This window comes from Perna viridis, chromosome 13 (genome assembly GCF_037379345.1).
Source record: "Perna viridis isolate PV_CMFRI_1.1 ecotype Kerala chromosome 13, ASM3737934v1, whole genome shotgun sequence".
NCBI classification, from domain to species: Eukaryota; Metazoa; Mollusca; class Bivalvia; order Mytilida; family Mytilidae; genus Perna; species Perna viridis.
The window spans coordinates 17,412,748-17,440,298 of NC_142457.1; the positions used below are offsets into that span (position 1 = coordinate 17,412,748).

A 27,551-nucleotide genomic window follows, 5' to 3' on the forward strand; every position below is an offset into this window, starting at 1 on the left:
AAACAATGACTTCTCTTAAATTTAACTACATGTATGATTCAAGAAATTTAATTGAAAACAACGTAATCTATCGTAACTAAGAGTAAAGACTTTCTAGAATGGACGTCACAAATATTTTTTTTTGCAGTAAAATATTTCTAGGAATTTTACAATCTACATGTACATGTATGCACATGCATGACTGTATAGACCTATTACTACATATTTCCAGATGGCATGGCTTCAAAGGTTTATAAACTTTAACAAAAGAAATGAAAGACTATGATACATATATTATTCCCTACTTCCTGAGCTCGGGATGCAGCAAGATTTTATCCTGTTTTTGCAGAGTTACTTCCCGTAAGAGCAGGTATAATTTCGAAGTCTCTCTAATCGATGTTCGGATTCGGGTGCAGAAAAAAGAGGTAACTCGAATGAAAATGGAATCCCCAGCACACAAACACAACGGTGTTTCTAAAATTTACAGGGTGTTTCATTTTGTTGGTAGGTTACATAAGGATGATTTTCATTTGTATCCCGTGTAAAGAAAATTTATGGCAGGGTCAGTAGAACGAGAAATTCCCTTTTGACTTTCGAGATTTTCTAAAGTATCGTCGATATCGGATGGAAAACCTTATGTGTTCCGAATAGACACCTGCTCCAAAGGGAGATAAATGTTGACAAAATTTTGTTCCGCAATTCGGGAATAGTTGAATTTTCCCCCTACGTTTTCCTCCTACATTGTGCCTGCACCAGACCCTCAGCGATTCTAAGGTCATAGGGTAAGCCGCAGTGAATCTGAGGTCTTTGGTAAAACATCAGTAATTCTATCAAAGTCATATGATAGGCCTCAGTCATTCTAAGATCATAGGCTAAGCCTCAATGATTCTAAGGTCATATGTTAAGCTTCAGTGTCCGTTCGTCCGTCCATATATCTAGACATAGGTGTATGATTAACAACGCTTGACTGCCCTTTCGTCTGTCCATTAATTTGTCTAGACGTACAATGTATTATGGTTACTTAACGTATCGCTATCCATTTGTCCATGCGACAGATCGCATATTCCTAAGCCTATTGTGGTACAATGTTTAAAACAAAACAAAAAACACACACACAAAAAAAAGAAGAAGAAAAAACGCGCAAAGGGTCTTTTTGTACTATGTTAGCATGATGATTGTTTTCGTAGAAGGATTTTGTTGTTTCCGGTTTCTCCGTTTCTTATTTATTATGTTTCAAAACATTAAAAGGGGTGGAAATCTCATTTGAAATGTTAACTACGTGACCACAGATGTAAATATACAAACTAAATTGCCCACATAAGTTCATGATCGGAATGTCATAATTTTGAGATATTTATCTAACCTTGACAGTCACGTTCATACACATGCCTTTCTCTTATCTACTTCTGGTATTTAGAAAGACCGTAGGTATTTTTTCCTTATTTGAAGCTCAATAATCGCACAGCTGAGCTGTTGTTATAATTTCTACCAGAACAAAAGCAGGAACAAAGTATGTATTCATAATCAATATAATATTGCAAATACATTTCAAACCTGATAAAAAGTATAATCATTTTGTTATCTCAACGACTGTGCCAAATTCTATGCGGGTTCGTTTGCATTCCTTCTTCGTCTGACGTCTGCTGTCCTTAACAAATATCCTCGACGTAATTCAATCATGTTGGTCAGAATTGGAACGAATAGGGTTCGACTTTTTTTTCATAAAAACATTGGTAGAAAGCCGACATGGAATTTAAAGTATGCATGATATCAATCATGAGGGCAATGTCGCATTCCTTCAGTGGGGTCCGGGTCGATCATTCACTCATATGTTTTCAAATAATAGTTATTTCTGTGTCTTTGTTGCTTCAAACGTTGCCATTCTTGCAAAGACGGACCCAGGCTCGTTGTGTCGAGCGCACAGCCTCCCTTGGAAAAGGTTGAAATGAAAGAAAATCGCTGGAGCGTAAATGTGCGCGCGCACTGCAGTTCTTTATAATTCCTGAATCCGCCCAGTGTTGTCAATGGTGGATCGACAGAATTACAATAAGTTGGATTATTTTCCATTGAGTATTTACATCAGTAAATAATAAAATGAATTCACATTATTCACATGATTAAGTATTGAACTCACAATAGTAGTCAACACACGAGGTCAACTATCCATATCAGCCAATCCATTGAAACACAATTGCGAAAATACATGTAAATATTGATATTGAAAATGTTTTTTTTTTTTTGTATTGAAATAAACATCTATGCGATATGGATTTTTCAGATTGCACGCTATAGCACCAATTCGTTCGAAATAAACCCTCAAAGAAACTACATTTTTGATGCAGTTTAATTCATGGCATGTGCTATAAAAATAAAAACATATAATTGATATATGCAATATTTTATGTATGACATACATGTCTCTTTTTATAGATGAGAAATACTCTATTGGTGTGTGTTATTTCAATTGTCTTGTTCAGTATTGTTCAAGGTAATGTTTTTTACTAGTACTACCTATTATAGGTTTGTAACTATTGTTTTCCTTTCCGGAATTTCCCATATGTAGAACGTACTGAAATTCGAAGACCGATCTGCATTTTATTGTTTACTTACGGCATCTCATGAAATCTAACAGGAAGTTTCGTAAACAACTACATACATAAAAGTTTCGTTGCGCAACGGCAGGTTTAGTCAGAAATCTCAGTACCATTTAGTGTCTGCCATTCAACTCCTTACTGTAGCTAGATGTAGTAAAACAAGAACTCTCTTCGAATTGTTAATACCCAACCTGATTAAGATTTTATTTGGTTGATTGTTTGGGTTGAACACCCAAGCAGCAATATGTCAGCTGTATCCAGGCGATGAACATGAGTTGGGTTGTAAAATGAACATGATAATGAAATGAAAAATGGGATGGGACACTAGGATAATGGGGTTGACAAATTTTGATTGCCACTGAAAATATGGAGAGACTGGTAGGGTCAGGCAATTTACCCCTCTCTGGCGGTGACAAACGGTTCCTACTCGGATAGAATACCACAACAGGGTTCTTCAACGTGCGAGGAAAGTGGCATCTTTCAAAACACATTGCACAACTATGGTTTGTGGTTCGACAAGTAAACTAATTCCAATAATATTATTCAATACATTTAAAGATTTTTCAATGTACAAAAAATAAATTGAAAATATTCTGAACACCAAAGCCCCTAATGGAGCCTTAAATTTCACGGCGGCTATCAAATTTATCCAATGAAATGCGAAGATGTATGCTACATCGATTAGGTTGATATGCTTAAGCGATGTTACGTGATGTAAAAGCGAACTCAACGCACTAATTTCAAATTCTTTTTATTGCAGGGTTTTTGTTCGATTTTGATCCACATGACTATGACTGCAATGAAGGAGATAAGGCATGGAAAGGCTGCTATGATTGCAAGTGTAACCATCATCATTGGAGTATGTTTGATTTTATTATGAATAGCTTAACTTACAAATAAACAAATTTTATTTGATAAAACTATTATTATGATAAAAAAGGTAAAATTATAAAATCATTCATGTGACCAGTTAACACTGTCATGATACAAGTACATGTATTGAAGTTACACATCTTAAAATGTACATAAAATCAACATCCTGTACAAGATGTGCTATTTCAAAGCTTTTATCACACGCCCCTTAGTATGAAGAAATTTCTGGATCAAAATGTCAATACATAAATGTAATTAACATATACATGGGGTAGTTTAATGTACTCACTTGACTTGCATATCTAAGTCTATAATACGTACAGAAGTAAAGAAGTCAAGCTCAAGATCAGAGCAAATTGAAGGAATGAATTATTCTTATGGCCCAACATTTTGTTGATTTTTATGTTTGACGTAACTGATACAGAATCAAAATCATTTCATACACATGTATAATTTGCACACAAATTTTTCATGTTTTTCAACTGAAATCAGCAAATATTTTGACAGAGTAAACGTGGAATTCATCTTAAGGGAATTCTGTATGACCACACAATTTTTTTAATAAAATATAAGTGAAACTCACATCACATAAATTTCGAACGAAAAATCCTCGTCTTTGTACCATGGTCAGCTACCAGTTTGTACACTATTATGACTTATGAAAGTTTGTGCTTTTCACACTGTATAATCCGTACCCTGAAACAAAATAAAAGTAAGAATCAAAGACATAAAATTATGTCAAAAAGTGACAATTTAAGGAGATAGACCTTACAAATCTAAGGAACGTTTGTATTCAGCATATAACATCAATGTCATGTTAGCATCAAAGTAACTTAGATCAATTTCATTCTGTGTCCAGTGAAAGCTTGATAGACTTTGATGAAACTGAATATGATACAAGCATATCACTTACTTCATGAGTTATGTCCCTTATCCCAGGTCTACAACCTTAATTGTCAAAATAAACAGACAATTAAAATAAATGCTACAGTTTCTTGTCTATTGCTTAAAGATTGACTTTTCGGTTCTATTGCCTTAATATATGCGACATTCCAGTTTTATCACCTAGAGATGCGACACATTAGTATATTGATGCCGAAAAATGCAGCACTTTCATTACTGTTGCCTAAAATTGCGATACTTTCATAATCTCAAATGGGAAATTTTATTTTACTCAAATCTTTTCTCATCTTGAATTTTAACCAATCAAACCCCTGCCATGAAATTGAAGATTTTGGGGAACGCTAAAGGATTGAGGAAAATTTCAGTTGGAGGTTTTTTTTTATTATTAAACCCTGGCCTGATACTTATAATGTTTCCTCACCGTGTAATTTAAAACGAATTCGTGTACATGTACAAATGTATAACAATGAATATTGTCGGGCATAATGTTCTAATAAATAACGACACGAGCTAAGAATAGGGTCTCTGAACTGCTACTAAATACATGTGGTAATTGTAGTATTTTCATTTCAATTTTATCTTGTTTTGTCCAATTTTTCTTATTTGTTTTTTTAACCAGGTTGTTTCTTGTGTGGTGGTAAATGCGCAGACAAAGATATAGACAGTCACTGCCCCGGTATGTTTTATAAAAATAAAAGCAGAAATGCGAGGAATGTATATGTACATTGAATTGCATACGATGAGGACATTGCATTTTGTAGCTTTAAACCGGCCTTGAGCTGGCATGTCTGTCAACTGCTAGTACATGTAGTCCTTATTGCATACGATGAGGACATTGCATTTTGTAGCTTTAAACCGGCCTTGAGCTGGCATGTCTGTCAACTGCTAGTACATGTAGTCCTTATTGCATACGATGAGGACATTGCATTTTGTAGCTTTAAACCGGCCTTGAGCTGGCATGTCTGTCAACTGCTAGTACATGTAGTCCTTATTGCATACGATGAGGACATACATTTTATAGTCTTAAACTGGTCTACAGCTAGCATGTCAATTAACTGTTAGTTTGTTAGTGCATTTATGCAACTTATCATCAGTTTTTAATTTCTGTTTTAACAAGAGGCTCATAGCTTTTTTACGTGTGTTAAGGGCTAAAAGGGGAGGGTTGTGATCACATCAAAATAATTTAACACCGCCACATTGTCCTGAGGCTTCCTCATCGTTCATTGAAGACCCTTGGGTCTTCTTGGGCTAACCTTTAATTTTCATCCTGGTGGGGTTGTTGTTTGACGTATTCTCGTCATAATTAGTAGTTACCAATGTTGTTTATAAAGAATAATGTGGGATATTGACAAGCAATGCCTGGTCCACAAGTGAATGCTCTCCTTATACAATTAAAGTAGTTGTTTCTGTCATTGATCCTAATGAATAAGGAGAAACAAAAACTTGAAAATTGTATTAAGACTAAATATCCTCTCATTTTCCCGTTTTCAAGAGTAAAACATTTCGAAATTAGTAGGTACTAGTCCATGTAAAATTCAGATCCTGCATATGGTAGAGGTGAATCATGGTGTAAAAATCCCTCCGAACTAATGATGCTTTTTTGGTCTGCTTATTCATATCTTGCATAACAATAGTCCTAATTTTGTATTCAAATCTGTACTTTTGAGAAAACCTTACATTCATTTACCACTCGCATAAACCAAATCAAACCAGATCAAGAACAATAACTCTTCCTAAGTGCCATATTCATATACAATCAATATGTTTTTTATCTCGAAATGCAACAGCCAAAATTAATGATAAACTTTGATTGTTTCCGTGGTTTGTAACTGTTTCTGAAAAAGAAATAAAAGTAACTTTTGTGGGATTTTGACTTGCATGAATCACCCCCTGTCTGATTTTTATGATGATTGCTACTTACATGTAAACATGAATGTTTGTGCAATATACATAGTTTAAATATTTTCACTTGACGCTACGATAATGCACGTGTCTCATTAAAAGAAATGTCAATACATATAACAATGTTCTCACACATTAGACTAAGTACCAAATAGGGTTTATACATGTAAGTATCGTTCTAGTTTCATGTATTTTATGGTTCACTTCCGGGAAATCGAAACGCTGAATCACAATGCGAAATCTTCTATGTAATGCTTTTCATAACATTTTTATCGTGCAGAACTGTCATTTTTTAATCAGTATTTTTACAGAAAAAGATATTTTGCGTATTATATTGAACTCAATGCTATGTTAATGACGAAACGTTATATATTTGAAAAGTAGACGAGGACCTATTGTCATAAAACCACGGAGTCACGTGACGAGACTTAAAAAATGTACATACTCTATTGTCGTTTTAGAACCAACAAAGCCTCCTGTAACTCACTCAAGTCATTGTAACGAGTTAGTTGTGTTTGATGCAGTTGCCCGCATGCAGTATGTAAACAATACATCCGGGCATCGATGTGATGATGGTAGCCATCATGATTACGACGCACTAGTCATGTCGCTGTGTAAAGCACCTCATAGTTCAAAATGGATTGACGGAGAACATGTATGTAGGGTGTTAATATTATTATGAAAAATGTTCGAGAAGAAACTTGATATTACATTGTACATGGAACTTCAGATGTAATTTTCTTGTGCTTAAGAACGGAATCGTGTTTTTTTCCGAATTCGAATAATACCAATATACCCTTTTGTGCTGACTTAGGGATAGTTAATGATACACTTCCTCGAGGAAAGTTCTTTATTTCTGCTTAAGCGGAAGTGTAAATTGTGCATGCTCATAGACTTATTACGAAACGAGTTATTTTAATCGTACTTTTATTCTTATTTTTACCAATTTCCGGTTTTGCATTTTTTCGCAGTACAACACTGATCTATTGAATATTTAAAAAAAAAAGTAAACGATCAAATATAATTTAATTAAATCATGCATGTCGTTCTGTAATTATGTATGCATGAACTCCGTTTTTAACATGTTCGGAAATGTTTTGTGCATAAAAATAAACGTCGTCATTTTCAATTGAGAGAAGATATATTAGCAATCCGCGGATGAATCCGTGAATGGAGGAATGGAATCCCAACCTCTTACCTTGTAGGAGTAACAATTAAGATGAAACACACTTCATTATTGGACGTCGCATATTTTATATAGGATCAAAATGCAGTGAACTATTTCATTTTAAATATATGTCTTTGTAACTGAGGTTCAAATTTATGCATATACATGTAATAACACATCACGATTATAATACATGCGTAAAATTATATTTTTTCAGGTCTGGCAAAATAGAAAATGTTCAACTAATATTAAACCATTTACACCAGTATTCTATCATGATGGTAATACAAAAGTGCCATCGATTATGATTTCCTGCTCTGAATCAGAAATACGGGTAAGAAATTCCTTTTGGTTCAAAGCGCAAAAGTTCTCAAGTTCTTCTATTAAAAACCATCTTTATTCGTGCTAAGTCCGGTGGATATAGAAATTAATAGAAGGGAAGGGAGCCAACCCCGAGAGCCCTTCTTTTGGTGTTAACTACCGACCCGATGACCACTTCGGAATTAATAACTTCGTGTCACTCCGGTAATTTAGTTCATACATGTATATGAATACGCAAGGCACTTCTCAGGTCAATGGGTCCGTTTTGAAATTCATAAAATTTTTAAAATGAGATTTTCGAATCATTGAGTATTTCCTCATAATTCTAGCTAGCTGATTGGTTGAAACTTGATTTGTGGAAAGATCAAACTACTGAAAACATTTATACATGTATATACGACAATAGAATTGGTGCTTAGAATAATTTTTAAAAATGTTCCATTAACTCTATTCGAGAATTTAGGAAGCTTTCATGTTATTAGATACTCTTGCAACAAGGCCCGATTTCCCTCTTTCGTCTACGGTAATAACCCGGACTTGACTTTTTATGAGCAGCTAGCTCGGCGGGTGTTTCTAGAAAAGCAGAGGACGATTACCCTACCGTTACACCTGGTCCATGCTCGGAGTTTTTAATGGAGCCGAGTCGCTCATTTATTTTTGTTGCTTTGTACGTATTATTTTGGTTATTTTATGTTCTTTGTTAATTGTGTGTGTCTGTTTTCTACGTCTGGTCTTTGTCCCTGAATTATTATATAATAAGATTCATTATATTTCCTGCATGTCAGACTTCATCTTCAGTGTAGCGAGCTATATAAAGACCTATTCGACAAAGACATCATCCTATCCCCATTATACCGGCGAAATAAAATCTGCGAATCACTTCTTACTCTTTTCTCCATTATATCAGTCGCTAAGGAGACAACATATCTCAGCACTTCAACCTCCTGATCAACTGACTACAAATATTATCCTATTTGGATCAGATGACATGTCTGATGAGTGTAACCTTGAAATGTTTACCGAGGTTCTAAATTTTTGATACAGAGCAAACCCTTCAAATTAACAACCTAAATTACACAGTTACTTTTTTTGAATAATTTTGATAATTCCTTATGATCTGAGTAAATACATAGAGCATTAAATATCAACCTCTTCACTTTGCACCAAACTCACCAAATGCACGTTATAAGCACTAGTCAAGAGCATTACTTCCTTGAGCTATGGTATATGATATAATTATTCATGATTTCAGGATACGGATTGATATAAGACTTTAAGTCTTGTTTCTGAATCCTGTGATTAATTTGCTAATGTTTGTTTCATTCTGTTTTTGGTTTGATGTTAAAATATGCAAATTACTTAATAAATATGTTTTAAATAAGATTTTTTTTATTTCCGCCAGAATCTTGGTTTCCGTGGTTACTCTTTCTTACATACAAAAAAAAAAGAATTTAAAACAAAACCAAAACAAACAAATCAAAAACAGATCAAACGAAAGTGTAAAATAAGTCGTAAGTTATGATTCTGTTATGACGAAAGTGTAAATAAGGGCTAAGTTATGATTCTATTATGACGAAAGTGTAAAATAAGTCGTAAGTTATGATTCTGTTATGACGAAAGTGTAAAATAAGGCGTAAGTTATGATTCTATTATGACGTTATAACTAATATTTTTTCTTTGTAAACTCTAGCTGTATTTAAAAGGTTTGATCGTCTTCAAAACAAGGACAATACAACACTATGATTTCATTCCGAAACTGTTCGACCTCTGTATGTAGGGTGCTATTAGATGCACATGTACATGTACCGGTAATTGGTCCCTTCGTAGGGAACACTTTTCCCATGGCCACTTGTTTCTAATTCTGATCGATTATTGTGAATATAGAGTAAGGTGGTTAACAAGTTTTCAAATGAACTCAAATGCAAATTCAAATTAGAAGATAATTTCGTATCACAAGTCATGTTTGTCCTTCCTTAGGTCGTTCACCTCATTACTATAGGGTATGCAAGTCTCGTCATGTGACTACATGGTTTCATGAGTATGGGTACGAGTCTACCATTCAAATGCATAGAGATTAAATTTTTTACACTCAGAGCAATCTTTTCATGTAAAAGTACCCATAAAAAATGACACATATCTATTTCTACATGATAAAAGCGTTAGAACAAAATGCATTAACTAGGAAATTTTGCATTGCAATTAAAATATAACGAGACTTACAGACACTAGAACAAGCACAGCTCACGCTGCAGCGAGGGCTGAAAGCTTTACGGCAACTTCTACGTACAAGTTTATTATCCGGAAGTGTCGTTGAAAGAATGTTAAATAACAATAATTTTCCCCAATATTTATTTTAAAAAACTAAAACGGTTTCTTGGACGACTAAAATTTCAATCTTAAATAGCACAAGAGGATTGGAAGTAAACAGTGTGAAGCTAGCCGTCGATACCAGCCCGCATGGAAGCTAGCCGTCAATAACTTTGAAAAACTCTAAGATAAAACTAGTATTTTAACATGATCACGAGGACCGAAGAACGCCTAAAGTTAACCTTTTTCCGCCGCCCGGCACGAGTTCCTTAATAGACCGTCTTGGTGATGGTGATTATATTTTGGTTTTTCAGGATATTCAGTAGTCATGGATTATCCTATAATAATTTCTTGTATAGATTTTCTGCTTTTCTGCATATTCTTTTGCTATTTTCAACATAAGCTTCATTTTTTTTTGTGATCGGCGGATTGCTATTCGTGTAATGACATTTTGGCGGGAGAAAGTCTGAGTGTGAAATTACCGAATTTATTTCAGCGTGAATTATCGAGCGAATCTTTTACACGGGGAACATTCGATAAATTACTGCTATATACATGTACATGTATATGATAAATAATTTATATCCCTCATAACTAAAGGAGAATCTTTATATAAACACTATATAAAAAATATAGTGAATGCGGGTGTTTCTAGAAAAAACAGAGGACGTTTACCCTACCGGTGCACCTGGTCCATGCTCCCAGTTTTTAATGGAGTCCGAGTTGCTCATTTACTTTTGTTACTATGTATGTATGATTTTAGTTACTTTATGTTCTTTGTTGTGTATGTCTGTTTCCATGTCTGGTCTTTGTCCCTGGATTGCATTCTTTTGATTACCGCTATAACATTGGTTCCCTTGATTACTCTCTCACAAACGTGCTTTTATTTCTTTTTCAGGTTTTCTATCAAAACTGTGAAAACACACCACGAGTCTATCATGTTAAAGATTTAAACGGACTGTCAAAGATTTATGCACTAACGTGGGTTTAGATTGAAATAAACATGATTATTCAAATGTATGGTTATGCTTGGTGAGTCGCCTAAGAAGAGAGTGGATGTGAATATGACTGTAAAGCATTTTGTTGCAGGAACTTTGCCAGTAAGCCCACCAGAGTGTCTGTCGTATCATTAATGACTTAGTTGACGGGTGTGCACTATATCTGTACATACATGTATTCAGATTACATGCTTTTAAGGCAAAGAAAACAAAATGTCTGTTTTAGATTACCCTACATCCCTCATTTTTTCTGCCTACCTTAGCGCATTTTGTTGGCATTTTTATAGCATCTCGCTTAACTTTAATTTTTAGTTGTGTACTATAAGTTTAAAGTCAAGAAATCTCCCCCAAAGTATCTACAAAATATTTGTTTGTTGGGGTTTAACGTCCGAGCAGCAATATTTCAGCTATATTCAGACAATGAACATGAAATGGATGATAAAATGAACATGGAATGAAAAAAAAAAGGATGGGTCACAAGGATAATAGGGTCGATAAATTTTGATTGCCACTGGAAAAGGAGGGGATGGGTAAGGTCGGGCAATTTAGCCTCCTGTGGCGGAGCGAAAAGGTTCCTACTATCGAATACCACAGCAGGGTTCTTTAACGTGCGAGGAACGTGGCATCTTACCCAACACGGTGCACCACTATGGTTTGCGGTCAGGTTTTCCGTATTATAGCCTGACGATCCCAGCATGTAACACGCCAGGGGTACCCCATTCCACCACCTCGGGCACACATCCCAGTTGCTCTGTAGGCAGAGCGCCTAGACCCCGGCTAAGTTTCTGAGCACTATTTAGTCGCCTTATACGACAAGCTTAGCGCTGCTGCAGGCCTATTCTTTTAACACCCGGACCTGCACGGGGCGTCTACAAAATAAAATGGTTTTACCTAACTATCCTATTTTGTCATCCAGTGTAACCTTAAACGGGCATTTTTCTTTATCGTTGTTAAACAATTAACTTGACCTTGAAAATACGTGGTGTGTGTTACTTTTGCGTATGTGACACATTGACATTCCATTCCTACGTACTCGTGGATCGTCTGCACCATAAGAAACGATTTGTTCTCCGTGTCATAGTTTTTTTCTCCTCTCCGGTCTACCAAAGACGTAACATTTTAGGAGCAACTCGGTGCCATATCTGACTAGATAAAAAAACATGATTATTTTGTCGTAACTTTATTGGTTTATTAATATTATTCCAGGTAAGATCATGTCTCCTGATTCAATTCTCTATAAGCCCTACTGAGTTTGGTCTGACGTCTGTCCACCAGCCTGAAATACGTCAAAAAACTAATATTTAAGATGCTCTAGTACTATTTGAAAGAAAATTTTTGTCTTTCAATATTTTTTAAATGTTTGTCATTAAGCATATCACCACGAAGCATGTTGTACTTACGTCAAACATTTCCTGTCAATGAGAGTTGCAGGCATTTACGTGTATAATGTGTACACATTGTAGGCATATTTTTTTTTCTTTTTAAGTTTGCTAACAGTGCACATTTTGATCATCTGCAAAAACCTGTGTTCCCATTTTTTTTAGATTAGATGGTCTGTACGCAAAGACATGAAATTTTACAGATCGTATTTATTTTTTGAACATGTTGATCCAACTATAAGAACATTCTGTGTCACGACTGCCACTTGTACAGTAAAATTTGTCTAAACTGAACTCCTTCGACTTTGAAAATGGTTCGGTTCTATTTAGACAGGTTTCCGGTTTACAAAGGATCACAACACATTAAAACCGAGTTTTAGGATAATTAGAAATGTCTAGTTTAGACAGGTTTTCCATTTTCCGGGTTCGGAATAGACAGGTTTTACTGTAAATGTTGTCTTGTTTTCCCATTCCTGTTGAGAATCCCATAATTCCTACATTTTTTTATTTGTTTTTGTGACAGAAATGTGACTTTTTTTAAGTTGCTGGATTGATTAATGTACAGAAACTACTTCAATATTTTATTTACAAAATCGATAGGATGGTTGGTTGATTAAATACATGTAACTACAAGAATGTACTTGGTTCCACGAAAGGGCTGAACACAATCCGGAAATATGGATCAGGTGCACTGGTATGGTTTGCATCCTCTTCTATTTAGAAATACTTGCTCGTGGTATATCATGCAAATTTGAGACAAATGTAACTACATGTATATCTAAATTCTTCGACAAAATATGAACTAATCATACTTAGGAACACAGTCCACAAGATCGCCGGCAGTTTTCTGACATGTATGCAACGTAGGTAGATGTGCAATATCCAAAATTCTTCCAGGCATCACAATGAGTGCTTTGATCTTGACATTGTGTGGGACCTAGACATAAAAGCACAAAATTACTAATCAGAACAATACAACACTACGAACATTAGATGTAACGATGATTTTGACTGGTAAAAAAACGCAACAATGGCAATGTGTGCTACATTGTATGGAGCTTTTGATCTTATGACCTACATTTTGAAGCAGCAAATTACATCACCACTGTTTCTGAGTTGACTCCTACACGTGTAACTATTGATTTACGTATATGATGTAAATTGATTTGTGAAAAAATAGGATAGAACCAATATTGCAAGCATGCATGATTCTTCTCAACTGACCAATTTTAGAAGATTGTAAGAAAAAAATGACTATGCAATAACAGTGTTTTTGTAGCGGGTCGTACGTAGCCACCAGTTAGTGCTTTCCTTCCTTTATACATTACCTCCTTATGGTTCCAGTCGCGTCAATCAAAATAAAACAGCAAAGATTAAATCATTAAAATCCCTGACAAAAAGTTAAAGCCTCAATTTTACGCACTATCTGAGCCACCGCTATCACATGAATCGCAAGACTTTTTGCATGCCGTCAACATGTAGGCAGGGTTAGCAGTGCATTCTCCGATCCCGGCCCAGTATCCACAGTGGACACTTTTATCCTCACAAACTTCTGAAATAAAGGCAAAGAATAACCAATAAGTGGTATACTGTTTGCATTTTAGCAATGACCGTTTATTTAGAAGTGATTTATAAAAGTGCAAGATACGTTCTTTATTTTTATACACCTAAAAAAGTATTCAATTTGTCATGATTTTCATTAACTTTACTTACGGATGTGAAAACTTACGATTAGGACTAAAAAGTCTAAAAAATAATTTAAAAAAAATGAGTGAAAAACATGCACATGGCAATTAGATATGTCCATGATGTGAAAACACTATGTTGTTTGTATGGTGTTTTAAAATGGTAATAATGAGTGGATATCGAATACAACAAAATATCACCCCAAGTTATTCAACTATAAATAACAAACGGGCCTGCGATATTCAGCGGTGATTCATCATAACACCTACCAATTGGAAGGCTTGGAAGGCGGATTTTGAACAAGGGGGTTTCAGGGTATAATTTTTCATGAAATTAACATCAAAAGGGGGATATGACTCCAACAAACGGTCGGAACCCCTTTTTGACTATGTAATTTGTTCGGACTTCACAGGTTCAAAATACATTTAAGGAGGTAGACCTCGGGTAAGGGACGTAATTCTTGAAATCAGTGATATGTTTATATCTTATTCAATTTCACTAAAGCTCCTCAAGCTTTCTAGCTTTTGAAACCGAATGAAATCAGTCCAAGTTACTTTGATGCTTACATGGGATTGATGTGAAATGCTGAATACAAACGTTACAATGACTTGTAAGAGTTGTGTCCCTTACCGTAGGTCTAACTCCTTAAACTGGCACGAAGGGACTTCAAAAAGTGTCTGCTGTATACATATTTTTAAGGTTTTACTGTTTCAATAGCATTTATCATATATATATATATATATATATATATATATATATATATATATATATATATATATATATATATATATATATATATATATATATATATATATATATAAACAAAAGATGAAATACTATTGAAATATTTAATTACATAAACAAATATGGTTGAATGGTTACGGTGCCTCTTCAGACAAACACAATTTGTTACTAACAATATATTTCCTGCTAATTAGCCTGTATCTTGTTTTTCTTTATTTTTTTACGTCAACTGATTTTGTGAAAACTAACCAGCCAGCCAGGGGAAAAATACACACACAAGAAAAAAGCTCAAAATGTTATGTACATATAAAAATGTTCCCATATATAGTTGAGACACTTTATGTGAAAACACAAAGATAAATAAATCATTTTTGAAGATTAAAATAGATTAAATCCTTCGTATAACGCTGAGCTTTAGGCTGATGTTAGTCACGTTTTATATAGGTTGGCAGTGATGGTATTAAATTCAGCCTACCGACGTATTTGTTAATATTAGCTCTCAGTAACAATAGATGCACATAAAGACCATACATCGAAGGTTGCACTCTTGAGGCTGAAGTTTAGCCTTGGTTGCCTCAACTTTTTAATAAGCGAGCAAAGGTTCCTCTTAAATATATAGAAAATTGTCTTAAAATTCATCATACTGGCAATAGACCTTTTTTGTGGTAAGTTAGTGAGCATGCTCAATGTATACTTCCGGGAGGTAGGGCTTGGGTGGACCAAAAGAATTTTCCTCGCGGAAGTGTTTATTGGGCATGCTCTAGGCATGCTTATCGACTATACTACAGTTACCACAAAAGGGTCTATTGAGAAACTTTCAACCACTATATCAAGTTCTATTGAATCTTTAGATATTCTAAAAAATCTGCCTTTACAAAACATTTGAAAGACATCAATATTATTGGATCGGAACTACTTGGACACTTTAAAAAAACTACTTCCGGTGATAAAACCCTGCTTTCAATACCGAACCTGGAACTGTTTGATCGATAATTTTACAAATATCTGGAATCTTCGTAGCCGACTAATAAAATATCTTAACCAAAATTGACAAGAATGATACATGGCATGAAAGCCTTAATGCTTTGCGCGCACTTAAGGTCAAAGCCTTCCTCATACACAGAACTGAGTTTGTATCTCCGATATTTTCCTTCATGACAGAAAGTAAATGGACTTCGAGTGAATGTGCATGTGACAAAAACTTTTCAGTCTTTTCATATCTACATTGTGCTTGTGTGTATGAGAATCTTGACAAGTAGTTTTTCATTTAACGTTTAGATACCTGATGTGTTTAAATAATGTATTTGAAATAGACAGACATAGTTAATGATGCCTTTTGTGACTGAGTAGAACTGTAATGTCCATAGTGTTTGGAGGTATAAATGGCAATCTCCACATTTGCTAAAAAAATGTCACGTATTCGTGGAGATATATGTGTAAAGGTGCCGCTTACCGTACGATCAGTTGTATAAATTTCGGATTTGATCGATCCCTTTTATAGGTTTTCTTTAAATGTAGACAACGATGAAGGGTTAAATAATAATTACTCAGCTGATAAACTCTTTGCAATGAACAAAAAGACTAGTCCAATAGGAAAGTCCGTATAACAAATGGCAATATCGAGGTACATACATGTACAAAACCCGGGAACTAGGAAACTAAAACAATGGTCTTGATTTGGGACAGGCACTTCTGATGAAAATGGTGGGATGAACATGGTTTTATAGCCCGCTAAACCTTCCGCGTCCATCACTGTTAGTTATTATCGAAATTGATTGTTAATGTAAAACAATCATTATCGATATTGATTATTAATGTAACACAATTATTATCGATTTTGATTATTAATGTAACAATACAAATGGGTAGAAATTACATATGTAGTTGAACACTTTTTGTTTGTTTATAAAATTCTGGATCCAGCCATAATACTTACTAGATATGGAAGTTGCGGGGTCAGCGTTTTGGCTACAAACATTACACGACCTTTTACAATACTGTAACATGTAAGCTGGGTTCTTCTTACATTCTCCCCTACTAGCCCATGACGCACAATTGTTATTCCTATCTGCACACCCTAAAAAAATAACAATAACATGAAAAATAATTGGAAAGATTGAAAAATCAAAAATATAACCACGAGTTTCGAAAAGAGCACATATTTAACGAGAGAGCGGAACTTGTTCCGCACACGAGTTACAATCTTCAGCCGCTCCTGGCTCGTGGTTTAGGATTGATACTAATGATGTGACGTTTTGGTGGATGAAAGTCTGAGAGTGAAATCACTACCGGAATCTTTTTTTTTGTACAGGGAACATTCATTAAACCACTACTATCTATAATTTTTTTTTCAATAAGTTTTTCCAATTTCTATTAGTTTAACTGTTTTAAATGCAGTTTTATTTATTCCTTATATCAACATACACATGTATCTAATGGGACAAGATCTGGAGAATTATAGAATTAACCGAATGTTCACCTATTGTTCTTAGGTCCACAACCTTGTCTGTAATGAGATTTTAACACCTGTTATGGAATGAACTAAATCCACTTTCCGTACCTTTTTTTTATTGCACATAAAAGTACATACATATTTGACTGGTGATATTTTGTTACAGAATTAAAATATACACTGTATTTCATTTAAAAAGCTGCTTTGACCGCTATTTTTACTTTACAATATACCTATTAGATTTATACTTTTGAAAGATCGCCCAAGTGGATTAACATTTATGAATCTGAATCTAAGTACAAAGTACAAAATCTTCTAAACCGACAAAACACAACAAACAGGGAAAATATAAAAGAAATGTTCCTGGAAGCTTAATTTGTCATCCCTCCAGAAAAAAAACAAAAATGTATTTGGTAAGTCATTGAAATAATACAAAATATATCTCCCTTGCACCTACCTCCTCCTCCGCATTTATTACACGATTTCTTACAATTCTTCGTCATGTAGTCTTTACTCCTTGTGCACTCTCCCCTTCTTGCCCACCAGGCGCAATATGAATGCTTATCTCGGCAGTTAACTGTACAAAAAAATGGCGGAACATGCATTACTAAATAGTTTCAGGACTATAATACCAATTTACATAGAGGTTGATATAAAGTAAAATACAAATACAAATCAGAACAATTTGAAAAGTAGGGGTTCCAGCCGAAGTTTCTCAGAAAAGGGGGGGGGTGAAAGGAAATTATTTGCTATAATTTTTTGTCAAATTTACATAATTATGAAAATGACAAATTTTCCAATAAAAAGAAAGGAGCTAACATCCTGCAAACTTCCCCCAGAAACCGCCACTGAAAATATCCATTATCTTTTTTTCTTCACCGTTATTTGCATAATTAAAAGATTACATGTAAATATCGTAATCTAAATTGTAACTTTTTGAGATAGAACAATTTTCTAATATAAAGTTCGCTGTCGTCCTAGGCTGTAAAACACTTGGGACGACCTTCTGTAGGTCGAGTTGTCCAATATTTTTACGCACTCGGATTTTTCGCTACATATCAGTGCACCCGATAGTATTTGTTCAGTAAAACACCTCCTATCAGACTCAAATCGAATGCTCAGTAGGTTTACTACAATCATTAGTACTCCGCCTATCTTGTTACACTGATGAAAAAAGTTATTTTTAATGTAATGGAAAAGGCCGAGTAGTTCAGATTGAGGTGTACAGTTATGAGGACTTCGTCTTAGCTGTTCATGAAAAAGAAGTTTAATCTTTAGGAACGCGCGACATTCTAAAATCTAATGAACTTTTTAATACAAAAAAGTATTCTTAATTCTGGACATCGAATGTGTTAATATCTTAGTCCGAGGTATTATGATATAGATACAGCAAAAGTGAAGTAAACCATTCCATTGTCCCATCACCTGAGTCTGCCTGCTGATCATTTCGTATTCCATTTTCCCTGTACGTCTGTGTATATATGTATGTACATATATCAACCTATTTTTCAACCATTTTGCTTCATAAACGTTAATTGTATGTCTTTATTCCTCGTCAAACAAGTGGCGGATTCAGAGCTTCGGAGGTTGGGCCTCTCCTTTTATGAAGTTCTGAATCCGCCACTGCACTCGTAATACATGTATGTTTACCTGTCAAAAGGTCTTTAATATGTAGGTCAGATGTTGAATGAGACAATGTTTTTTTTCATATTAATCCATTTAGTATAATATATCGGTTATACACGTATAAAAATTTGAATTAATAAATTCAAACTTTTATATAACATGTACAGGAGGTAAAAGTTACAAGAGAATGTTTTTTTTACAAAATAAGTAAAATGTCTATTTTTGCGTGCGCTGTTATGGCATGCTTGTAATGTATTTGGGGAACAGTTCCACTATATTTTTATAGTTCCTCGACAATGGTTCATAAGAACCTAATTTAATCCACAAAATTTGTCTACATTTTATTAATACTAAAATTCACTTATAAGAATATTCAGAACTACAACTATCTAATTCAACAGATATTTCAAGATTGCCCTACCCAAAACGTGTATAAATTATATGAGCCCAAGATCCGTGGGAAATGTGCAACACATGTGTCATGTTTTCATTGTAAACAGATTCTAGTAAGACTTGGTTTTAGAAGTAATAAATCTGCAATACTCTTGTTTATCTAACGGTTCAAGTCTGACATGTAAGATGATTAAAATGTATGACCGTGACACTATCTTTATAAGAAAATGATAGTGTTTTTCCATTTTTTTTCTAGCGACTAGAAGAAAGACAATCAGAACTACTCGCCCATTTCCGCTACACTAAAAAATAACCTCGGATACAAAAAGGAGAAATTCTTATTGAAAAATTTGTCGGAATTTTGTCATACGCGACTCAAAGTAGTTCTATCCACCAGGTGGCGCTAAAAATTTGGTTAGATATCACTAGTATAATAAGAACAATAACTCTGTCAAGAATATTGGCGCGAAGCGACTGCAGCTATGAAAAAAAAACAAAAAATAATAGTAAAATTTTCAACCAGTTAAACTATTATTTTAGAATTGAATTGGTCAAATTCCGGACAGATTCTTATGCCTAGTGCCTTCGAGGTCCTTCTTTTGTGTGACTACAAAGGCCGAGGAGTTCCAATTGGAAGAAAGATTGGAAACGATTTTCTAATGCAGTATTTCAATAGACTAAGTGTATAACACCGCTATTCAATTGCTCTACTCAAGTGTAACTACATGTACCTGACTGAATGGCGTCATCTTTGTGCAGCCAATATAAAGTATTGTGAAGCGGTCAGTGTGGGTCCTGAACTTGCGACTGAACGAATGAAAGAATAAAATTCACAACTCACACTTTAGTATGGAAAAATTCCTTAAATACAGCACTGTTATATGTATCGCTTTTAAAATCATATTTCATTATAAAACATTCATTAAACGCATTACTTATACTAGTAAAATAGAAATGTATGTTTTTCAACAGATACATGTATCACCACTTTGAATAATTCTGAAGTGGACTCTGCTTCACATTTTCACCCAAAATGAGGGAAATTAATCGTTGTGAAAAAATTACACGAAATTCATGTGAATTGAACTTTCAAATAAATTTCATATTATTTTTTATATAAAAATTAATCATGAAATTTATATTATAAGTGAATTTCACGGGAAAATCACGTTAATTTGTTGTAAAAATCTCATGAACTTCACGTGGGTGTGAACATAGTTTTCTGAATTTAAAAATTTTTAATTTTAAGCAGATTTTGTTAAATGACGTATGAGTGTGGTACTATTATGACGTCATTACAATGAACTTACGCACAAAAACATTATTTTTTCATATTTACATGTATATATTTTACTAATGTTACACATGTATGTTATAACAACAAAATTGAAATTTTTAGCAATATTGATCGCCTAATGTCCTTACACCTTTAAAATGTAGCACAATAATTGCCTTTAGCGATTAGTTGCACAAAAACGACATCACGGACTATATTGTATAATTTCTTTGACCTTAGAATTAAACCAATCTTGCTTCCAGTTTTTCTTGGAGTTACATAAGTTCATGAAAGTAGGAAAGGGAAACCACCGATTTCTGATTATTCATGATTGCGTTAGAAGCAATGGCACGCCCGGACAAGTTGTATAACGTACAGTGTTGGTCAGACGGAGTATACAATTTACCCTCTTCAAGACTTAGACTGCTAAAGAAATTGGAGTGCACGATTTATCAATATTGAGTAAACAATCAAGGACCGATCTGCAAAACCTCCAGTGGAGATATATATATTACGTATCAGTATTTGTAAAAATAAGGCGGAGGGTGAAACATGGTATGAACAAACCCATCAATTTGATAGTTTAATTTAACTATTTTCACCATCAGAATCAAGGGGGAAAAAGCAAGATTTTCAATATAACTTTGGTAAATTGAGATATAATTTCGCTGAAATGTACTGTAAATGAAGGGCAGATAACTCTATCAAAATCATCTTTTTTCTAACATTCTGTTGAACAATTTCTGAGCAAATTCAGTGATGCAGATGTCAGATAATTGCCTTTTCAAATAGGGAAAGCATCCGTAAAGTCCTTGAAATTATATTGTTAGATCTGTGTCGTTTTGACATGCATGTTTCAAATTTTTCTCGTTTTCTTGATTCAAACAAAAACTTATACTTAATGTCTGGTCCACAAGTGAATGCTTGCTTTGTACAATTATAGTAGTCGTTTTCTGTACAGAGGAACTTCTGAGTCGTAGTGTAATTAACAACGGTGGTCATTGTGAGGTTAGTTTAATGGCCGTTGTGTAGGTTTCAAGGTTCTTACTTGTAATGGGATTCAGATATGACACAGTATGACTTTGCAATTTATAGAACATCTTATCTATCTTGAACAAAAACAGTGCACTAGTTCTCAATATTCATCCACAGTGCAATTGCGCCACTGTTGACAAAATGGAATGGTATAGTTACGGTAGACTAGCACGCATAAATTGCGTGGATGTACATGAAAACTGGCCTTTGATTGGTAAAATATGGAAAATGGTAAAAATGTAAACAAAGGAAATAGATTCAATGGAAATCTAAAAAGATACATCAATGCATTCATAAACGAAAAATAAAACAACAGTTAAAATAATAAAAAAAACAAGAGACTGGTTCATTTTTCGTCTTTCAATGGCAATAATTCCCTACAACATCAACTAAAACTGTAGAAAACACCAAAACACCATTTTTCGTCTTCCAGGGGCAATAACTCTAACAAAGAGTCATTTTACAACTTCGACCCAAATACTTTTGTACAGCTTGGAAGAATTCATTTATTTTCCTGTATCTCTTATAATTTTAAGATGCAAGTGTTTGTAGAATTTCGTGACTTGACCCCTGTGTTTTAACAATAGCAAGGGATGATTTCAATAACCGCCACATTTTTGCTAAGTAGATACCATAAGGATGTTGGTGACCAAATTTTGTAATAATCCATTGAATAGTTTTAGAGGATAAGACATTTAAAGAAATGTTAAAGACGGCAGACGACGGACGCCAAGTGATGGCAAAAGCTCACGTGGTCTTTGAATAATTGAGCTTATAAACGTAAGCATACAAAACATACAAAGAATGAAAGAGAAAGTGCAGAAGTCGTAAAGAAAAAAGTATAAATTAGGTATTCATACTTTTGTAAAATATTTTTAACGACGAATTATATCTTATATTTTCACATATTCAGCAGACAAATAACTGACCAGTTGTTGTAGCGTTCTAGAGGTATATGTACTGTACATTTATAATAAATACACGTATCTGGGAATCTATACTTTTGTTTTTTTTTTTTTTACAAATGCACCACTGTCCGTTTTGAATTGACGAGAGTTTAACATCAAATTACTATTACAGCGGCATATGCAATACAATGCCATCTAGAAGTTATGGACCTGAACTTTGAACTATTAAAAATCATACTTCAGTTGCAAATTAGACTTTCTGAACGTTTTTAAATCTAACTTTAATAGTCTAGTACTAATGGTTTTCGATGGATTTATTGCTCACCGTCTACGTTATTAGTATTTTAATTCCAGTATAATTTTCGAATTTTATGCCATAAAAACAGCACAAATAAGAGGTTAAATCCCGATTTCAGTACTGGTCGACGTATCTTCCGTCCTGTTACTTGAACTTTAATTTAACAAAAACAGAATATTTTTTTTCTGTATTAAAAAGTGCACGACAATGATCAAGACTTGGTACACACGATTCTCAATATCCTACGCACGTAGCAGTAAGCGAGAGAAATGACAGGTACTGGTTATAACTTAAAAGAGCACTTACACGAAACAGAAACATATGCTAACGGTGAGCAAGCTTTAACATTAGATGACCTTGGTCAACAGAGTAAGCTTTGCGGGCCACGATATAAATGACCTTTAAAACGTGTAACGCGTAGTTAGTAAACAAATTTACAAATATAGAAACAAGCGTGATAATACACGTGTTAAGTAACGCCAAAATTCTGCCACGCGTCTGCCGGCATGGTTATTTAATGCTATATAAATGCGTAAAATGAATGACAGTTCACATATAATATTTGTGCATATACTATAATACTCCATAATGCATGCCCACATTAAGGAAATCTTAGTTACATTGTTTTTATTCCAATCCTCTTCATTGGCGGAAGCAGAGGACACAATTCCTAATGTATTTTGCATGATGAAGCATTGCACAAAGGAAATGAAAAAGTGCATTGGCGATGACAGTTGTAGGAACACTTTTGGATGCATGATGACATGTGGTACGAAGGATCCAAGGTGCGTTTTTAATTGCTTATACAATAACGAAGACAAAGTTTTTGACGATTTGATGAAATGTATTGTCACTGATAACAAGTGCATGACCATTCCGGCTCCTAAACCAGCCGTCGTTTGTAATCCTCCTTCAGGCGACATTTTGGCACGAAATTTCGATGTGAATAGACTAGAGGGGTCTTGGTATATTGTCCTTGGAAAGAACAAAATTTATGACTGTTTCGATTGTCAGAATACGACATTTTACAACTCAAACGAAGGATATTTTTATGCGTACAATTACTTGAGACACGAAACGCAAATTGACAGAGTTAGACAATGGAACGAATCTACATCAACTTCCGGTATACTAAAATACGAAAGTACCCAGATGGGTCACGACACGATCTCCGAGTGGCGAATTCTTGATTCTGGTCCAGACTACTTTTTTACCTATTATTGCGGATCTGTGGCAGAAAACTATTTCTACGAGGGATCCGTTGTTTATTCAAAGAAAAAGGAGTTGTCAAGAAAAAATTTATCTAGAATACAAAAAGTGGCAGCGTCCGTCGGATATGATATAAATGCGTATTGTAAAATGTCTTTCGACAAATGCCAAGACATTTGATGCCTGTAACTGTAGTGTAGCCGATTTTTTTAAATTGCAATATACGTTTCATATCCTTCGGTGGGAATGAAGAATGAACGATATTAAAGGTATGGAAACACAATTTAGAATATCAGAGTTGTGGAGCGTAGACATTACACATGCTCAATGACATTCCGCCGAGAGTAATGGGGCGTTTGTGTGATATGTAAACAAAACTGTTTTTTTTAATAGAAATTGCGAGTTTTTGTATGTTTACATATTTCAAGTTTATTTTGAATACTGTATGTCAAATGTATACATATAGGTTGTCATGCTAATCATAGTATTTTCTATGTGCATGTACATGTAGTTTAGTCGTTAATAAGTACATGTATCTACATTTGATCATGATATGTACCTGTACATACAAATGTAGCTGTACAGTTGTTCACATGTGTAGATAGATATTAAATAAATCATTAATCTTTTCTAAATTATAATTTAAAATTTTAAGTATCTTACTTGTACATGTTACAGTGGGTGCTTATACAGAGTCAGGAATAATAATAAAAAAAAAACACCTAAAGATTTTGTCACAATTAAACAGCAAATTATTCTGTTTAAAATAAAACTTTAGTTCGCATTTTTCGCAATACATGTATTTAATACCTTTCGCAATAATTTTCCTTTTTATCATTGTTTACATAATACATTGATATTCGTTTGAGTTTGTATATCAGGAAATAGACGAACGACACGATAAGAAACGTTCAATGACCCAAAACAAAATTATATTGATGGAGGACGAAGTCCGAAAATAGTATATGTAATCTTTATGTGAGAATTTGATTTCAGTCAGACAGAAAAATGGGGAATTACAAATAAATATGTTCATGCGCATAATTATGCGGAAAAAAATAATAGGCTAATCATAGAGGACTTTGTAAATCTCGGAGACTAGATCGACGAAACAATGTGTACAAATGGCTACTAGTAATAACTAAAAGTATAGTGGAAATAGACACGTAAGTTCCGGTATCATCGCAGAACATCTTGTTAATACGTGTGTTCACATGTACGACTGATATTAAAGGAAAATTGAAGTTCCCGAATTGTTTAGATATTACAGAAACAAACAAACAAACAAACAAATGAGTAGAAATATCATAAATTAAATTTCTTTTTTTTTTTCATTTCAAAAGTGAAATGTAAATATTATAGCGCATGGTCGGGCATCGTTTGCAAATATCACTTTAACCTTTCTCCTCTGACTGGTTTCATCTGCCTCATATATATATTGCCAGAGAGAAAAACATACGAAATGCATCTAAACAATGTATATGACACCGACCCTGACTCAAAAAAAAACTTGAAAAAAAAAGGATCCGCCTCAGTCTACATGAATACAGCATTCTTGATAATCAAACATGAGGTACCCAGGAGCCTAAATCGCTCACCTGGTTCAATTTTTTCCTTTCAAGGGCAATAACTTTTAAAAGTTATCCGACAATTTCGACTCGAAAGAAGACTTAGGAGGACATATCATATGGATCATTTCGTCTATGGAAAGTTTCTTTCCATCCATTATAGTTTTCAAGATATTGACTGAAAACTGTATTTTTTTCACCTTTCAAGGGCAATAACTTTAAGAAGGAATCGTCCGACATTTTTTATCCAATGCAGAATTTTGTGGGCCTTATCATAAGGATTATTTCGACAATTGAAACAATTTGACTAAACCTAACGGTTTTGGAGATATGAGAGAACTTCAGTCTTAACTTAATGTCATATTTTAGTAACGGCAGCCATGTTTTTCGACGGATTTAAAAATCCCTACACCAGGTCTATGCAGAATACCTCAAGGCGCATTTATACCAAGTTTGGTCCTTATTGGTCCAGTATAGTTTACGATAAGAAGATATTAGATTAATTTTTAAAGACAACAAGATCGGACGCCAAGTGATGGCTATAGCTAACATGGCTAGATGAGCTATATATTCATCTTCATCCGCCTACAGGTTACGCCTGTTTCATATTAATTTAGGAGTATATAAATTGTCAATGAACTATGAAAAAAGGAGCTACATGTATTTCAGTTGTTCACATTTCAACCTTTTCTAGATACTTTGCAAAGGCCAGTATTAGTTTTTTTTTATGAAATGCTACGAATGCATGCGGTTCATCTTACCTCTGCTTTTCAACATTGTCATACAATGTAATTACACCAATATAATATTGCGATAACGAAGTCTAAATCTCTTCTTTTCTTTGAGATGTAAAAACGGTATAATTATTCTTTAATACCAGATCGAAATGCTTACATCGTTGAAAAGTGTAAAATGGTACAAATGTATATTCCGCCAGACCAATATCTGGACCTACCATAGCTTATATAATTACATGTATGAATAATCAGATATATAGCTGTTTACTCCTTCCTATTTTTATATACATATATAACTTAATTCGTATAGAAAACCATGACCCGATTAAGACAGGTCGTTTGTTTCAGTAACCTGACTGAATTGGAAATCTGTCCATACCCTGACATAACTGAATGGGTTAAAAACTCTATACCTGACTGAATTGAAAACTATCTTCACCGAGATAAGACTGAAATGGAAAACTTTCTGTACGGAGTATAATTGCTTGAAAATTGTCTGTATTGTGACTTGAATGAACGGGAAAACCGCTTGCAACAGTGACCTGGCTGAATGGGAAAATAGTATGTACCGTGACCTGACTGAATAGGAAAACGTTCTCAGTAGTGATTTAATTGCATGGGAAAATCGTCTGTAATGTGACCTGACTGGATGGGGAAACTGTCCGTACCGTCCGTGACCTGACGGGGCGGAAAAACTTTATCTTAACGTGCCCTGACTGAATCTGACATTAACTGTGAATTATTACAGGGAAGCAGAAATGGTCTCCTTGATACTTTTTTTCGTATTTCACAACCTGCCTGAGTCTTGACCAGACGCTTTTAAATTACAACAGTACCGTAACGCATTTTGGGACAAAAATGATGTACATGTATGCAAAATACGAACTGCCATTTTTTAGAATTGAAACAAAAAATCGATGTATGTGCATCTCAAAATGTACATCATACGGTCTTTGACAACAAACTTGTTCGATTTACCAATATAAACATGTACTCATGTGGAAGCGAATAAACATACGTATTTTTTACAATTAAGAAGCATATGAAATGGGCAGTCTGTTTTGTTTGGCTGTTCTGAAGGCTAAATAGTTCTAAATAAGAATCATACAACTGTCATGCAGATATGGAACAGTATGATTTCTGATTTATTAAGGGTCACGTTGTTAAAATCGTGCAACAAACAGTGCACTAGTCC

At 34.3% G+C, this 27,551-nt stretch overlaps 2 protein-coding genes across 4 annotated transcripts in view; one reads left to right on the plus strand and one right to left on the minus strand.

The window, feature by feature from the left end:
* The first annotated feature begins 1,312 nt into the window (after window positions 1-1,312).
* On the plus strand, window positions 1,313-11,063 carry LOC148599783 (uncharacterized). Of its 3 annotated transcripts, none has more exons than XM_088557573.1 (7): window positions 1,313-1,403; window positions 2,410-2,467; window positions 3,334-3,432; window positions 4,969-5,025; window positions 6,713-6,906; window positions 7,637-7,753; window positions 10,946-11,063. In XM_088557573.1, the coding sequence occupies exons 1-7, from the start codon at window positions 1,365-1,367 to the stop codon at window positions 11,036-11,038; spliced, it is 657 nt and encodes a 218-aa protein (XP_088413699.1). In that variant the 5' UTR covers window positions 1,313-1,364; the 3' UTR covers window positions 11,039-11,063. The 3 variants fall into 3 exon arrangements, with proteins under 3 accessions (XP_088413699.1, XP_088413700.1, XP_088413701.1); XM_088557574.1 differs by having other exon boundaries at window positions 1,360-1,489; XM_088557575.1 differs by having other exon boundaries at window positions 1,389-1,407.
* A 1,146-nt stretch (window positions 11,064-12,209) lies between these two features.
* LOC148599784 (zinc metalloproteinase nas-13-like) overlaps window positions 12,210-27,551 on the minus strand; it is a 33,488-nt gene continuing 18,146 nt past the window's right edge. Inside the window, exons 11-15 of the mRNA XM_088558680.1 lie at window positions 17,764-17,883; window positions 16,791-16,931; window positions 13,848-13,976; window positions 13,237-13,361; window positions 12,210-12,321 (exon numbers count right to left, since the gene is read on the minus strand). Coding sequence (XP_088414806.1) covers window positions 13,237-13,361; window positions 13,848-13,976; window positions 16,791-16,931; window positions 17,764-17,883 — 515 coding nt within the window. The 3' untranslated portion in view covers window positions 12,210-12,321. The remainder of the gene's footprint in view (window positions 12,322-13,236; window positions 13,362-13,847; window positions 13,977-16,790; window positions 16,932-17,763; window positions 17,884-27,551) is intronic.

Excerpts from the sequence above, each read along its gene's own strand:
- LOC148599783 (XM_088557573.1), top strand. The coding sequence starts at position 1,365 with ATGCCTTTCTCTTATCTACTTCTGGTATTTAGAAAGACC. Across the intron at positions 1,404-2,409 it reads TTCTGGTATTTAGAAAGACC|ATGAGAAATACTCTATTGGT; the intron begins GTAGGTATTTTT and ends CTCTTTTTATAG. Across the intron at positions 3,433-4,968 it reads GTGTAACCATCATCATTGGA|GTTGTTTCTTGTGTGGTGGT; the intron begins GTATGTTTGATT and ends TTTTTTAACCAG.